Raw genomic sequence first — 16,535 nt, 5'->3', positions numbered from 1 at the left:
TCCAAGCCCAGAATATCATTTCAGCCTTTCAATTCTATCCCGAATGTGCAAACTTCGGCCAAGCCCACCTCATTTCAAACAATACTGTTTCACTCCCAACCTTCTCGAATTCCTCTCTGCTTTATCGCCAGCAACTCGAAGTGCTCCCTTGCAAACCCACAAAAAAGCTTGACATCATGTCCAGCAATTGACCAACTAATCAAATTAAATTGTCAAACTGCCAATAGAGACCAAAAAGGAATTCATAAAGAACAAGGAACATGTAAACCGCCCATTATTCAATAATTGTATTCTTAATCTGAACTTGAAATGTTAGGGATTTAATTTGCATGTTGAGAATTGAAAATGATATGGAGTACCCCTGTTTTATGCTTGCCGAGGGGAAAAATTAAACTTATCTGGGTCATACAAGATTCAACCGCCCACCATACATCGAATTTCTCTCTGTTTAGTAGTATAAAAGAATTCTCCATATGCAAGGAAAATGGTATCACGCATATCCATAATCATCAAATTAATTCACAAGAGGACCTCTCTGTTTGAAGACATCAAACATGGCTGAACCAATCTTTGCAGGTGATTCAACAACTGTCACTCCCGCTTCTCGTAGAGTCCTGATTTTGTCTTGTGCTGTGCCTTTACCCCCAGATACAATAGCTTCCTCAGACAAAAAGTAGAAAGGTCAGACCAAAGACAAGTGGACTATATATTAAACAGAAAGCATCACAAACATGGAGCAGAAGAGAATGGTTGGTTATTATTAATATATATATATATATATATATGCCAATAAGATATCATGCGAATTCTCTTTTCTGAAATACCCACTTAAGTAGCGACATGAAATAATAGATGAGTCCTTCTGGATGTTAGAATAGTTAGTCAATGGATGATCTTACAACCTTTTTTCAGTCGTTCTCTTTGGTCATGGAAGTTTGGCAGCCCCCAGGGGAAAGAGGAGAGAAGAGAGAATAGATGAGAGAGAAGAACGGTTATTTCTTAAATGACACAAACTTCTAGGGTTCCCATAATTTAGAAAAAACTAACCCCACCAAGTTCACTAGCAAACAAGCTGTTTCAAGCAATGGAACGTGCAGATAAAGAAATGTGAGTCAAAATTTAGCCTGTATACACAAACATCCACTGAATAACTAACTCTTAACTCATACACCAATGAGATGCAGACCATCAAGGTTCAGTAATTGCACTGTGTACGAATCTATAATGTAAGCAGGTGCTTCAATTCATTCTTTCCTATAACATTAACCAAAAAACTAAAACTATACTTACAACCAATTGTAGAATCTAGAACTATTTCATCCTGTAATACCAGAGGGCCGAGGAATCAAGAATTTGATGCCCCAACCATGTTAAGAGCAAATTATTATTTTTAACTGCTAACAAATCTGAAACTAAAACCAAGCAGAATAAGTAAGGTCAATGTTATACCTCCAGCATGACCCATTCGACGGCCAGGGGGAGCAGTGAGTCCAGCAATAAAAGCAACAACAGGCTTTTCAGTTCCACTTTCCTGTTCCATTTGTCACAGTAAAATTGCATCCTCAATTCCAACAATCAGGAAAGATAATTCAGGCAAACATAATTGTTAACCACTATATATATATATTTACAAATACACCGCATTCAACTTTGTTCTACCACATTTGTGCAAATCGCAGCAGAATCAAGAAACATGCATGTCCGTATTTGGGTGATAGTACAACATGTGTAAATCACCACAAGACATCTGTATGGCAGATAAAAAGACAAACTAGGTAGCAGTTGGCATAAAGAAGGTTTAAAGGACAACAATCCCTGAAATCCTCACAATTTTAGCTGAAACCTAGGAAGTAACCAATAAGACGACTTATGTCATTCCTTATTATGAAGTTTGGAACCAAAATATTTAAAGTAGATTGGTTAGAGTATTAGGACCATAACAGCAACTGCAAAAGGAGATGCAGCTTGCTGAACTTTATGGGGTTTTTGTGTTTTCACAAGGTAAGTAAAACCTGTGATGATAAATGAAAACTGAACCAAGGAATCACAACGATCATAGGCTCAGCCATCTCTCTTTCTCTCTCTATATATATGTATACATAGCAACATATACATACATAGAAAGATAAATACACGACATTCAAGGGCACCACCTGGTGTCAGATGTATGAAAGATAGCCAAGGCTCCAAAAAAAAAGCAAAAAATTAATGAAGAACAAAAAGATCACCGAAGTTTTCTCCTAAAAGAAGGGAATGCCCATCAAAGAAAACACTTAAGAAGTCAAGACGATTGAAGATTAGACTAGCACATTTGGAAGAAATCCTGTCCAAGACTCTTGTATTCTTTTCTCATCAAAAAGTCCATATGACAGCATGCCAAAGGCATGCAATAAGTTTTTCTTCTTAGTCTTGTGGCTGCAAACACCCTAGAAAACAACCATACTTAACATTGATGCCTGATACGAAGCTTCCGATTATAAAATGTGGCATAAATCTAATTGGAGCAAAGTTCTTTTTCCCTTAGATTTTGCATACTTATGAGGTTGCTTTAAGGTGGAAATATGTGGATTGGGATTTAGAAACAAATAAAAGAATGTAACAAGAAGGAGATTAATATGAGTTTGGCTCAAATTCTAATTTTGTGGAATAGGAACAAGAATACAACAGAAATTGAAGAAAATTGAGAGAAAATATTCTTTTCATTCTTTTTATTAATGATTTCCACACATACATATACAAGTCTACGACCCTAACAACCTAACAAATTCTGAAGAGAAACCTAACAAAATTCTGTTTTTAAGGACAAATTTGTTGGTGATTCCCTCCATTTACAGCACAAAACAGCTGTAAATAACCATTTTTAATCCTAATTTATTCTTCTAATTATTATATTTTCTATACTCCCCCTCAATCTAGTTTACGTATATGTTGACTAAACCTAGATTGGATATTATATCATCAAAGGTTCTCTTAAGAAGAACTTTAGTTAGAATATCTGCGATCTGTTGATTGGTTGAAATATGCATCAGAGTTATAGTCCCATTTTCCAATTTTTCTCTAATGAAATGACGATCAATCTCCACATGTTTAGTTTTATCATGATGTACTGGATTTTTGGTCATACTAATTGCTGATTGGTTGTCGCACCATACTTTCATAGACATTGTTGAGAACTTTTAATTCTTCAAGTATTTTCTTCAACCACACACCTTCACAAATACCATGAGCAAGCGCTCTAAATTCAGATTCTGCACTGCTGCGAGACACAACAGACTGTTTCTTACTTCTCCAAGTAACCAAGTTACCCCAAACATAGGTACAATATCCTGATGTAGATCTCCTGTCGCTTGTAGAACCTGCCCAATCCGCATCCGTGTAAATTTCAACACCCCTTCTGTCTGTTTTTTGAAAGAATAAACCTTATCCTAGAGTTTTCTTGAGATACCTCAGAATCCGATACACAGTACTCATGTGATCTTCTGTTGGCTGATGCATGAACTGACTTACTGTACTTATTGCAAAACTGATATCTGATCTTGTGTGAGCCAAGTAAATAAGTTTCCCAATAAGTCTTTGGTATCTCCCTTTGTCAACTATTTTATTACTGATTCTGTATCCAAGTTTGATGACTGAGTCCATAGGAGTGTCAGTAGGCTTGCTTCCTAGCATCCCAGTCTCTTTTAGGAGATCCAGAATGTACTTTCGTTGAGAAACTGAGATCCCCTTTTTTGATCTAGCTACTTCCATACCGATGAAGTACTTTAGTGCTCCAAGATCTTTTATTTCAAATTCTTTGAACAGGAATTCTTTAAGTTTTTGAATCTCCTCAATGTGATCTCCTGTAAGAATGATATCATCAATATATACAATCAAAATAGCCTTTTTACCTGATATGCAATGTTTGACGAACAATCTATGGTCGGATTGACATTGTTCATATCCTTTATGTTTTACAGCTCTTGTGAATCTGTCAAACCATGTTCTTGAAGATTGTTTTAGGCCATAGAGTGATTTCTTCAATTTATACATTTTCTGAGAGTTGTCAGTTAATTCGAACCCTGGTGGTATATTCATATACACTTCTTCTTCCAAATCGCCATTAAGGAATGCATTCTTTACATCTAATTGATACAGTGGCCAGTTAAGGTTAGATACAAGTGAGAGGAGTACTCGAATAGTATTGTGCTTGGCAACTGGTGCAAACGTCTCCTGATAATCTATACCATATGATTGTGTATAGCCTTTGGCTACCAGACGGACCTTAAGCCTGTTCACACTCCCATCTGGATTATATTTGGTTGTAAAAATCCATTTGCATCCCACTTGACGCTTTCCTGGAGGAAGATCAGTTAGTTCCCATGTCTCATTCTTTTCAAGTGCCCTGATCTCATCTAGGACAACTAACTTCTATTCTGAAATTTCCAAGGCCTCATGTATTGTTCTGGGTTCAGGTGAACTGCTGTTTATCCTGCTCACAAAAGCATGATGTTCTGAGGATAATTTGTCCAATGAAACATAATCATGTATAGGATGTTTGGTGCATGTTCGAGTGCTCTTCCTAAAAGCAATAGGAATATCAGAATCAACGGAATCAAAAGTTAGTACAGAGATTACGTTACCTGAATCAGTGGGGAATTCATGGCAATGCTTGAATGATTCGGGTGCTTTTCCTTTGTTTCTTCTTGTATAGACACGTAACTCACTCGTTGCAGGTAATGTGCTTTTTATAATAGGTTTTGGTTCTGATTTCTTTTGTGAGGTTTTGGGTTCAATCTCCAAGAAAGGTTTGTCTGGCGATGGATTTTGTGGGTAGAGAGGTGGTACACACACATTCCACAACTGATATTCCTGAGTGAATGTTTCTCCCTGAATATCAGTGGTGGGATAAAATGGTTGATTCTCAAAAAAGGTGACGTCCATGGTATTATAAAATCGGGGGGTTTCCGGAACTAGACATTTGTATCCTTTTTTATTTGCTGAGTACCCAACAAAAATACACTTTATTGCTCTTGGGTCTAATTTTCCACGAAGATGTTTATGAATGTGGACATATGTTAAACATCCAAATACTTTAAGTGGCAAAGTGTTTAAGATGTGAGAATCAGGAAAGATTTTTGAGAGGATAGTATATGATGATTGAAACTGTAGAATACGGGAGGGCAATCAAATAGGTAGCTGTAAGGACAGCTCTCCCCAAAGATATTTTGGTACATGTGTGGTGAACATGAGAGATCTAGCAACCTCAAGAATATGTCTGTTTTTTCTTTCGGGTATGCCGTTTTGCTGTGGAGTATGAACGCAGGAGGTTTGATGAATAATGCCATGTTCAGTAAAATATTTTTCAAGAGTATTTTCAAAATATTTACAAGTATTGTCGAATTTCAATACTTGGATGGTAGCATGAAATTGAGTTCGAATCATTGTATGAAATTTTTTAAATAGAGCTCCCACTTCAGATTTTTCCTTCATGAGAAATACACAAGTAATTCTTGTATGGTCATCAATAAAAGATACAAACCACCTAACTCCGGAAACGTTGGAAACCCTGTAAGAACCCCAAACATCAATGTGAATTAATGCAAATAGTTTAGATGGTTTATATGGTAGACTATGGAATGAACTTCGAGTATGTTTAGAAAATTGGCAAACTTCACACTGTAATGAAACTGGATCTTTTCCTTTAAATAATAGTGAAAACATCCTTTTTAAGTACATGAAATTTGGATGTCCTATTTTATAGTGCCACAACATAATATCATGATCATTATTTTAAAAAATAGGAACAGAGTTTTCACATACTGCATTGTGAGCTTGTCTTTTAGAGGTGTTGACTTGAAGCAAATATAATCCCAAGCTCATCCTAGCACTGCCAATCGTTCTCCCCGAGTTCAAATCCTGGAAATTACACATATTAGAAACAAATTTCGTAGCACATTTCAAATCTTTACATAGTTTGCTGACAGACAACAAATTACAATCCAAATTTGGAACATGGAGAACTGAACAGAGAGTCAAATTTGGCGACAAATTTACAGAGCCCATTCCTGCCACTTTTGAGAGAGAACCATCTGCAATTCTGATTGAAATATTTTCTTCACATCTTCTGTAATTTTGAAACATTGAGAAATCGCCACTCATATGATCAGATGCTCCAGAGTCTATCACCCACACCTGTCCTTTTTCTAAAAGGAGTAGATAAACCATAAATATTACCTTTGTATGCCACAGAGGCACTGACCGGGTGAGATTTCTTGGACAAGATTTGTTGGAGAGCTTCCAACTGTTCAGGGGTAAATGGGTCTTTTCCCATCTCATCAAAAATTACTTCCTCAGCCGTCACGTGATTTCCTCGAAGCTTGCTGGAGGTCTCTGCTTTCGACATTTTCCACTCACCCGAAGGTGGTTTCCAGTCACTTGGCTTGCCGTGAAGCTTCCAGCAACGTTCCCGAGTGTGCCCTAACTTCCGGCAGTGGTCGCACCAGGGCCTTGTCTTCTTCGTTTGAATGTCAATCGCTCGGGTTATGAGAGCTGAAGAATTTTCAGTCAGGTGAGGTTGGTCATTCTCTCCCATCATGATCTTCCGACGACTCTCCTCGTGTCGAACCTCAGAAAAAACTTCTCGAAAACTCGACAAGGGTTTGGTGCTCAGAACACGTCCCCAAATCGTGTTGAGATTTTTGTTTAGCCCTAGCAAGAATTTGAATACTCGCTTTTCTTCCACAAAGACTTCGAAATTTTTCGCGTCCTCGGGCAATTCCAGTGACGCTCTTCGAAGTCGTCCATCTGCTGCCAATTTCGACTAAAGATACTGTAATACTGGGTGACACTGAGTTCTCCTTGTCGAAGGTCATGAAGAGTTTACTCGATTTTGAATATTGCAGAAGTATTTTGCTTGCTGGAGTAGAGTTCCTGTGCTGCCTTCCAGATTTCATGAGCAGTTTCGTAGAAAAAGAAATTCTCTCCGATTTCAGGAGTCATTGAAGTAATGAGCCAGGACATGACCATACTGTCTTCGATCTCCCAGGTTTGTGCATTTGCATCAGACGCTGGAGGAGGCATGAGCTCGCCAGTGAGGTGCCCATAACGCCCCCTTCCGTGGATGAAAAGACGGACAAACGACGACCATTGAAGGAAGTTGCTACCATCGAGTTTATGTCCTGTGATACAGGATGATGGTAGTTCACTCACAGCTCTGATTGTTGCTGTGTGATGATAAGAACCAGAGGAAACTTCTGGTGGAGAGGATGGAAGATCACCCGAGGCCATTTTTGATTACGGCTCAGCAAGGTTTGATATCAATTTCTTTTTCGATCAGGTATGCCTCTGATACAATGAAGAAAATTGAGAGAAAATATTTTTTTCATTCTTTTGATGAATGATTTCCACACATTTATATACAAGTCTACTACCCTAACAACCTAACAAATTCTGGAAAGAAACCTAACAAATTCTGGAGAGAAACCTAACAAAATTCTGTTTCTAAGGACAAATTTGTTGTAACAAATTTGTTGGTGATTCCCTCTATTTACTGCTCATAACAGCTGTAAATGGTTTCTCCATTTACAGCACATAACAATTGTAAATAACCATTTTTAATCCTAATTTATTCTTCTAATTATGATATTTTCTACAGAAATAGAATAGAAATTTGAATAAAAATGGCATTCAAATTCCAAGTCACTTTCATGTTTAATTCAAGCTAGATGTTCCGGTAGTTTCTTCCTTGACAAGTGGGAATACAAAATTCATGGTTCTGAATCTGAAAACATGAATGCTTGATTCAATTATAGGTTAAATGTGGAAATCATACTGACTTCTACTTATTAAATAACTAAGATCTAAGAATTGAACAAGATAAAATAGGTCTGAATCAAAAGTGATGTAAGAGTGAAAAGAATTCAAAGCAAAAGAGAACAAGATACCATAAAAGTGAATGAGAAGGAACAAAGGATGACTGATCAGGGGTAAAGCACGAAACTTTTGGTACTTTATATTTCTAGTAGGAACTATCACTTCAAAATAAGACATTGCCCAATAACAAGAATAGCATAAGGCCAATCCTTGAATGTTCTGCAAAAGATAAAGTTACAAAAATACCAATAATTGAATGAAGTATCATAACTACAATTTTACCCATGAGAAAAACCATTTTATTGAGAGAGAGAGAGAGAGAGAAGAACCATCATTCACAAGGCACCAAGAGGATACCACCCACATAAGGAGTTTACACCGAAAAAGACAAAATATCTAATAGGTCCAAGATCTTCTTCATCATAGAAAGGACAATCTTTCGACAAAACATATAAAATCCACAACCAACGATCTCTTATTCTATCAAAAGAATGATTGCCCTTAAAACTCTTTTTTTCTCTCTTTCCAAGCAATGCACGAAAAAGAAAAAGAAAAAGAAAAAGAGAAGTAGAAGACAAACCAACTTCTTTTTTTCTGAAAATAAAGAAAAACCAAATCCTCGATTCTTCTGCCCTCTCAAATATCATCTCAAGCATATAATTCACTCACAATGGACCCACTAGCTACCCAAGTGTTCTTAAGGTGACTGAAGGTTGAATACAAAGAGCAAGTCTCATAACAGAAAGCAGAAAATTACCAAAGTATTCATTCTTTTGAACACAAAGAGGGAACGTCAATTCACAAGAATCTTGCCTCTTCTCATCAGTTTCTCAATAGTGGGGATTCTACCCCAAGTTCTTCTAAGAAAGAAAAAGGCAATAGAGATGGAGGCTTGGCTTCTCTAAGAATACCTACAATTCTTTCCTTACAAGCAAATGATGCTACCCTTTGAGAAAGTATACAAAACTAAAATTTAATCATTTCACCAGAAAAAGAAAAAAAGTGCAAAATTATATATCTTTATGTACAAAGCAGACCCTTTAACAAAATACAATAAGAAAAGAATAGAGAAAGAGGAACGGGAAAAAGGGATCAAAGCAGATAAATAACAAAGAAAATGGAGAACAAGAGAATTTAGATCTCATAATTGTCCCCAATTATCAAAGCATCAATTCACAGGGTCATTCTCTTTGGGCTTATGCTGTTTCTATAGTATAGGCCAAGGGAGAAGCTCATTGCTATAGCCTGCTTTTGGTAAAATCCGAAATGCGTCTATGAAGAATGTGGTTGATTTTACAACAGAAATGTTTAGGTGTACTTTGAGAAGAAAAGGTTTACGTGTGAAATTACCAAGAAAGGGATGAGAAGGGCTTTACCTTTTTTAGAAGGAAATAATAGCCATATAACTGTTATAAGTTAATGCCCCTACTGTACTTTATTTTCTTTTTTTTTTTTGAGAGAAAAAGTCCTTATTGTACTTGAATAATACAAATAATAAAATAAAAATTAAAAAAATATATATGTTAATTAAGAAAAATATCTTATCCAACAATAAGCAAAATCAAAAACATGTGCAAAAAATCATTTGGAAAATACACTAAACAATCAAAACAAATGAGAATTTTTTCGAAATAATAGCCAACTAATATAAATTAATGAAATACAAAAAAAATTTAGCTTCATTTAGAATACGAAAGTATCTTATAGTTTTTATTTTCTAAATTGTAAATATTTATGCATGTATTTATTTTTTTGAAATACATTTACACATGTATTTATTCATAAAAGCATATAGGAGATGTATATTTGTAAAATAATAAAGTACAAATAAAATAATTTTATAGAGAATATTAAAAACAATATTTTCAAATTTTCTAACTCCATTATTTTCACTATGATTCTCTTAAGTATCAAGTATTTATATGTTTTGGAGATAAAAAATACAATATGAATTTAGAAAATGAGAGTTAAAAGATATTTTTATATGGGAAGCAGAGTTTTTAATCATTCTGAAACAATGAAAAGTAAAAAAAAAAAGTAAAAAAATATACATGACTAGTATATAGAGACTAAACTTCAGATATATGAATGAAAAATGAAAAATATATAAAAATTACAACTGATAGTAAAAGAAATTAAGAAAGTCTATTGACCACACATGGCTAACAAGCAGGATCCTGGTGCTGAGGCCCCCACTTGAAAAAGCAGAAGGGTAATGATCAAGATTAAACACATCAGCTCATATTGACCTTGATTGGACAAGGGAAATGGGACTTGGGTCAGGTCACACTCTGGACCAGAAGAGCTCAAGAAGTGAGCTTATGCTGTCCATCTAAAATGGCTAATGCACATCTAGGTTGGATGAACAGAATGATGGTAGAGGGAAGAGATAGACCAAGGAGAGAGAATACAAAAGGAATAACAAGTATATAGCAGTGCTAATTGAGCTAAGGGGAAGATAAAAAGAGGAAGGGAGATTGGAGGGAGGATATAACTCAGGCTGCATCCTAGTCAACACCTAATGGTGACTTGATTTTTGGTATATGCTCATTCCGACTGAGAAGAGGACGAAAATAGAGGCAGTGAAACTGAAGAAGACAGGAAAAAACGAGAAGAAGACCGAGGGAAAAAGAAGATACAGAAAGAGAAAGAGATGGCTACAAGTCATGGCAGTTGAAGAAGGCAACAACTAGAGAGGACAACAACATGTGAAGCTAGGATATTACTTGGAGATTGTTTGATGTCTATATATAAAAGAGCTACTAAATATTTTAGTAAATACCAGACATAATTTGATCTACACTTCAGTTTTTGGATCACAAAAACCAATCACTAGACATACTAAATCCTAAATGCACATAATCCTAGAAATAGGGAACGGAATCCTGACTACAGTAAGAAACTAAAGTCCAAAGACAACAAAAATAAAACAAAGTTCCTAAACCATAATAATTTATAAAATAGATAAATTTTATAATTACTTAAATATTTAAATTTCCTAAATATATTTTGCAATACATAGAAATAATAAAATTACATAACTATTCTTACCGTATCCTAAAATGTTTCGGCGTAAAGGAAGTCCTAAAGTATTAGACGCCATTCAGTCCTGTTTTGTTCACCTTCAACAACCACTCAAAAGCTCTTATAAATCATTGGACCACAAGCATTGGAGTCAAAACAACTTTTTTGAAGATCTTTGAGAGCCTTAAAACTAGCAAAGACTCAACCTAAGCATGGGCTTCCTTGAAAATTGCATTTATTTACTCGCATCATGGAAACCACAGTCCACAGAAAATATGAAGTAAAGGCAGCAAACCTTATTCTTACAGGATCTAAATTTTAATCTTACCAGAGTCGGCCCAAGAATTTCAAAGGGAGGGATTATAATCTACATGGCGGACAGAATTAGTTATGCCAGCTAAAAGTGCAAAGATCCGATCAATAGATAAATCAAAAAGAATACACCAACTTTTTTTGGGGAAGGAAACTATGAGAATATAAGTATGCTACCAGTTTTTGCCATAAGTTTATTCTAATCAATAAGTAGTTAAGAGAAAGATACGAAATAAAAATGATGGCTTATTCAATTCATCTTTGAAGACTCCCTGAAAGTCCACCTCCTCTTTTTTTTCTTTTGACTAGCAATTTGGGTGGATTAGTGCGTGCTAGCCACTACCCAAGTTGGTAAGCAGATTAAGAAACTTATATATCTCATTATACATGCAGACAAATAGTATTCGAAGTTGAGTCAAACCCAGATTTCTTGATGTTGAGATTACCTTTATCAAAGCAGCAGCATCCTCTTCAGCAGTGCCCCCAATTTCTCCTATAAGAACAATACCTGGAATGCAAATAACATAATAAGATTACATGCATTTCTACCTTACCTGAAGGTTAAAAGTTTGTCCATTTGTTTATGATCTATCATTAAATAATTCAAGTGAAGAGCAAAAGAAAACAACTATCCATAGTTCAAAAATTATCATATAAGAGTCTCTTGTTAAGCTTTAAACCCATAAGATTAATCCCTTCAACAGCCACTCATTAAATGATTTATAAGTAGGAGACAAGGCAGTCACCATTACATTAGCAATGCCATTGTTGAAGATTACATGTTTCAATCCAGAACACTTAAAGATTGATAATTTATGTCCTTAGAAAGAAGAAAAAACGAATCACGTGAAAGAGCCACTTCATACCTTTCAGTAATTCATTGGAGAGGGAGAAAGGTAAACATGATGAAAGAACAAAAGATTTTAAGGAATACTAAAAAATTCAGAACCAAGATTCCTTTTATATAGATGATGATTTACCTTCTGTCTGAGGATCTACAAGGAATTTCTTCAAGCAATCAACAAAGTTCGTTCCATTAAAAGGATCTCCACCAATACCAACACAAGTAGATTGACCCAGACCTACTGCAGTTGTTTGGAAAACCTATAAAATATAGAATATATAGTAGGAGATGATAATGATTGTTATTTTGCAAGGAAAAAAGGTAATTGCAGTTGACTTTGGATGCTTCAAAATTATATTTGGATAGTGTAATACTACAGATTATATCTTCAATAATGCTTCAAAAAGACAACTTTTTAGCAAGCCATTTGTAATCATGTATTAGAAAGAAACATAAAATCAAACACTTATGAGACCATATACTTCTTTAAAAATTTGTTGACCTCCAAATTACTTCAAATCTCCAGGATATTTATTTACATGGGGATATTATTTATCTTTTATTTCTGATACTTTTTTAAGAACTGATTTTTATACAGAATCTACCTTTAGCTATAAGGATCAGCATTAGCTATAGCCAATTGGTTCTAACGAAACAATCCCATAATCATATTCATAATTATTCTCTCACTTACCAATATAACTAAAGCAGGCATAATGCAGTTCAACATGCTGACAGCACTCTCGTTCATATGTGATACACAGACAGAGCTATAATATATATATATATATATATATATAGAGAGAGAGAGAGAATGAAGTCAGGAAGACTTCCAATCCCAGGAAAATACGTAAATTTGAGCAAGGAGGTCTTACCCACCCTACTCAATAGGCTATGCCATTATTCACCAAACAAAAGATCACTAACCAAACACTATCCAGTTTTTGAAATCAAAACTCACATGAGTAGGTTAGGCCACTACCGTACCCAGGTTGAGTGTTAATATTCCCCCATATGGTAGAGTGTATTTTTACCAAAATGCCTATCTTTTGAAGAGGAAAAACAAGAAACTAATTTTGATTGTTATTTCTTTCATATTTAGTCCTTACACTAATGTACTTCCCTAAAAAAGAAAATTACAAAGATACCACAATATTAAGAAATTAAAAAATCAAGACAGCACCACCCAATCTACTGCTGGGCCACCATTAACCTCACCAGAGAAGACTGAAAAGCACCTCATGGCAGGCTATTTGGCACCCAAGATAGATTTTGACCATGATCTTGAAAATATTATTTACAAAGTAATTTTACATATACATTTTTAACGAATATATACTTTAAAATTCAATATTTGAATTTACTTTTTTTGAAATAAGATTTGACTTTACTTTTATTTTGCATGTATTAAGATTTTAAATTCATCACAAATATTTCAAACATATCAGGTTATTATAGTCATATAGACAACCCTATTCATACACTTGCCTAACAACTCTAATCAACTACTGTAGTATCCTACCCTACCCATTGGTGCCAAAAGTGGCCTTTGGTGGTACCATGTTGAAAATCCAGGTAAGTTATAATTTAGTTTGGTTGAACAAATAACTTAAATAACATATGATGAAGATTAAAAGAACAAAAAAACGGGAGGGTGGTGGGTGAGGGGTCCTCACCACCTGCTTTTATGTACACTTTCTTGACATAAGTCATAAGGAACATTTCTGTTTCGTTAGTACTTACAGAAGTCATGAAAAACATATCCCCATGGCAGAGCCTTTTGATGACCACGAATCGCAAAATGGCAAAGAAGAAATATTTATGAGCAGCACAAAAGCCTCAAATCTCAAGAAAACAAATGCAAAAGAGGATTTACCGCTTCATATGTCAATGTGCCAGATCGAGAAACAATTCCAATGCGGCCTGGTTTGTGAATGTATCCAGGCATAATTCCGATCTTGCACTCTCCAGGTTTAATGATCCCGGGACAGTTTGGACCAATTAATCTAGTTTTTGACTGCTTATTAAGAGCAGCCTTCACTCTGACCTGTACATAAAAAATATAATTTCTGATACCAAAAAAATAATTTAGAGAAATTCTGATATCAACCTAACTATAAACATTCAGTTCTGATCATATCTTAGACAGACGAATTATGGGGTTAACCAATAGCTGTACATAACTAGCTATACATGTACTAAAAGATGAGTTAAAGCTACATCCCTGAATTTGAAATAAAAGAAATGCCGGACCCTCAATTTGCAAAAGTCAATTTCTGGAATTCACATTCAAATTGCTTCACCATTTAAATCCACTTCTATGTATATATTAACACACAAGGCACCTTACAGTGTCAGTTCACTTCTCTTCTAACTATCACAAATAACACGCTAAAATTGTCAGACTATCTGAAAAGGCATAGATGAAATGACTATCACTATTTTTTACCATATCATGTTGAGGAATTCCTTCAGTGATGCACACAACCAGATCCAACTCAGCTTCCATTGCCTCCATAATAGCAGCTGCAGCAAAAGGTGGTGGAACATAAATCACGGATGCATTAGCCTTTGTTTCAGCTTTTGCTTCAGCCACTGTGTTGAAAACAGGAAGACCCAAGTGTTCAGTGCCACCCTTCTTTGGTGTAACTCCTGCAACCTATAAAAGAAACAGAGAGAAGAAAGTAAAGTTTAAAAGCGAACTTGAAACTCCAGATGAACCAAGATCACTCAATCAGCACTTCAAGTAGAATTGTACTAAACCCCCTTTAATAACCTATGCAATACCAAAAGAAAGACAAAATTTTACTACTGAATGTTAAGCCTTAAACCAATTCCATAGCAAGAACACCAGAAAGAATATCCTTAGGCAGTTCCCACACCATCTCAGTCATACATACATCTTACACAGGCATAGTCCATCGTAAACTGAAAATTTAACACACTAAACTTCAAGTGACTGGAACAAAAGCTATGCCAACTCACAATCCCAGTAATCAGACATCAAAGCATGCTCTAATATATACTTTTACATGAGAATAACAGATGCCACTTTTTTGAACTGTTGTAACGATCAAAACTTACAATAACAGCGATCTACCAGAAATTTGCAACTTACAGTATGCGCAACCAAAAGAGAATACTTGTATATGTAAATGAACGACTATATACAAAATAAAGATCAAATAGAAACAAATCATCAAGTCGTCCAAATAATTAGGACGCAACACATCAAAACATTAAAAGCTAATTAAAAAAAAACGTAGGACACAGGCAGACCTACGTATATGATTCCAGTACCATTTTCGTGCCGTATTCAATGGCCTGTTCGGTGTGGAAAGTTCCATTCTTTCCGGTGATCCCTTGACAGATGACGCGAGTGTTCTTGTCGACGAAAACGGGCGGCGAGGGCGGGGGAGCCGATGAAAAAGAGCGAGACGGAGGATTTGACGGTGATGAATGGGGTTGGTGGATCCGAAACTTGGAAGATAAATAGGTGATGAATCTGGTGGCTTGCCTAGACATGTTTTCGTACTGCGCTTGGCCCTGATCTCCGCCTGCAAAGGAAGTAGAAGGAGCAGCGGGCAGCAAGATACAAAGAAAATCAAGGAATCTCTCTCTGCGTGCTGGAAACTTTGAACAGCTTAATTTTGGGCTTAGGTGTGAAAAGTCGAGGGGGCCCACAAGAGTTAGGGCTTGCGCAGAGTCAATGAAGAGGAGCGTTGTTGAAAGACGTAAAAGGTCATTTTTTATAAAATAATAATAATTATCATCCTCATGCATATTTATAATTTAAAAAAAAATAAATCGGATATTAACTTGGTGTGATCATACTGACTAAGGGCAAAGAAGGAATAAATCGGATATAATGTTTCTTTTATCATATTCTATTGGGAACAAATATAACTTTGTCCTACATCTATATTAATGATTTAAAGTTTTAAGTAAATTAAATCAAGAATTAAGAACCTTTCGTTGCTAACTTGTAATTTATTTATGAAGTAGCATGTTCTATATTTTTAATAAAATTTAAATTTTTAATATTTAAGTGAAGTATTAAAATTTTAACAACTAAATTATTATATTGTTATATTTATTATTAATGTACATATCATTAATTTAAAATATATATATATTACTAAAGTTAATTAGTTAAGTAAAACAAAAATATTAAATGATGGAAGTTAAATTCGTAAAAAGTTTTTAAATGAAATTTTAATAATGCATTTTAAATTATATCAACTAGATTTTCAGTTTATGCCACGTACAAGATATTTTAGATAATTTTTGAAGAAATTACTAAATTAGTGTTTAAAGTTTGATCCCTAACATACATTTATTTCAAATATATAATTTTTTTCATCTAATAGTACAAATTAAAATAGTTAATTTGCATTTTGCTATCTTAAAAAAAAAAAAAAACCTCAAAGAATGACTTTCAATAACTTAAACAAATTAGTCAAGATCATTTTTATAAATTATTTTTTGAGACATTTAAAAATAA

General features: G+C 34.8%; 1 protein-coding gene across 2 annotated transcripts; it reads right to left on the bottom strand.

Moving 5' to 3' along the window:
• Positions 1 to 261: 261 nt before the first annotated feature.
• Positions 262 to 15,700, bottom strand: LOC110824330 (succinate--CoA ligase [ADP-forming] subunit alpha-1, mitochondrial). Of its 2 annotated transcripts, XM_022054920.2 has the most exons (8): positions 15,332 to 15,700; positions 14,481 to 14,690; positions 13,908 to 14,078; positions 12,168 to 12,291; positions 11,634 to 11,695; positions 5,800 to 5,895; positions 1,450 to 1,531; positions 262 to 657 (listed from the first exon to the last, which is right to left on the bottom strand). In XM_022054920.2, exons 1-8 carry the CDS (start codon positions 15,554 to 15,556, stop codon positions 515 to 517), a joined length of 1,113 nt encoding a protein of 370 aa, XP_021910612.2. In that variant the 5' UTR covers positions 15,557 to 15,700; the 3' UTR covers positions 262 to 514. The 2 variants fall into 2 exon arrangements, with proteins under 2 accessions (XP_021910612.2, XP_021910613.2); XM_022054921.2 differs by lacking the exon at positions 5,800 to 5,895 and having other exon boundaries at positions 15,332 to 15,696.
• Between the last annotated feature and the right edge of the window lie 835 nt (positions 15,701 to 16,535).

This window comes from Carica papaya, chromosome 6 (genome assembly GCF_054855325.1).
Source record: "Carica papaya isolate Zhongbai chromosome 6, ASM5485532v1, whole genome shotgun sequence".
Classification (NCBI taxonomy): domain Eukaryota; kingdom Viridiplantae; phylum Streptophyta; class Magnoliopsida; order Brassicales; family Caricaceae; genus Carica; species Carica papaya.
Note: the sequence above shows the minus strand (reverse complement) of the source record. Positions and strands in the feature narration are given on the sequence as shown.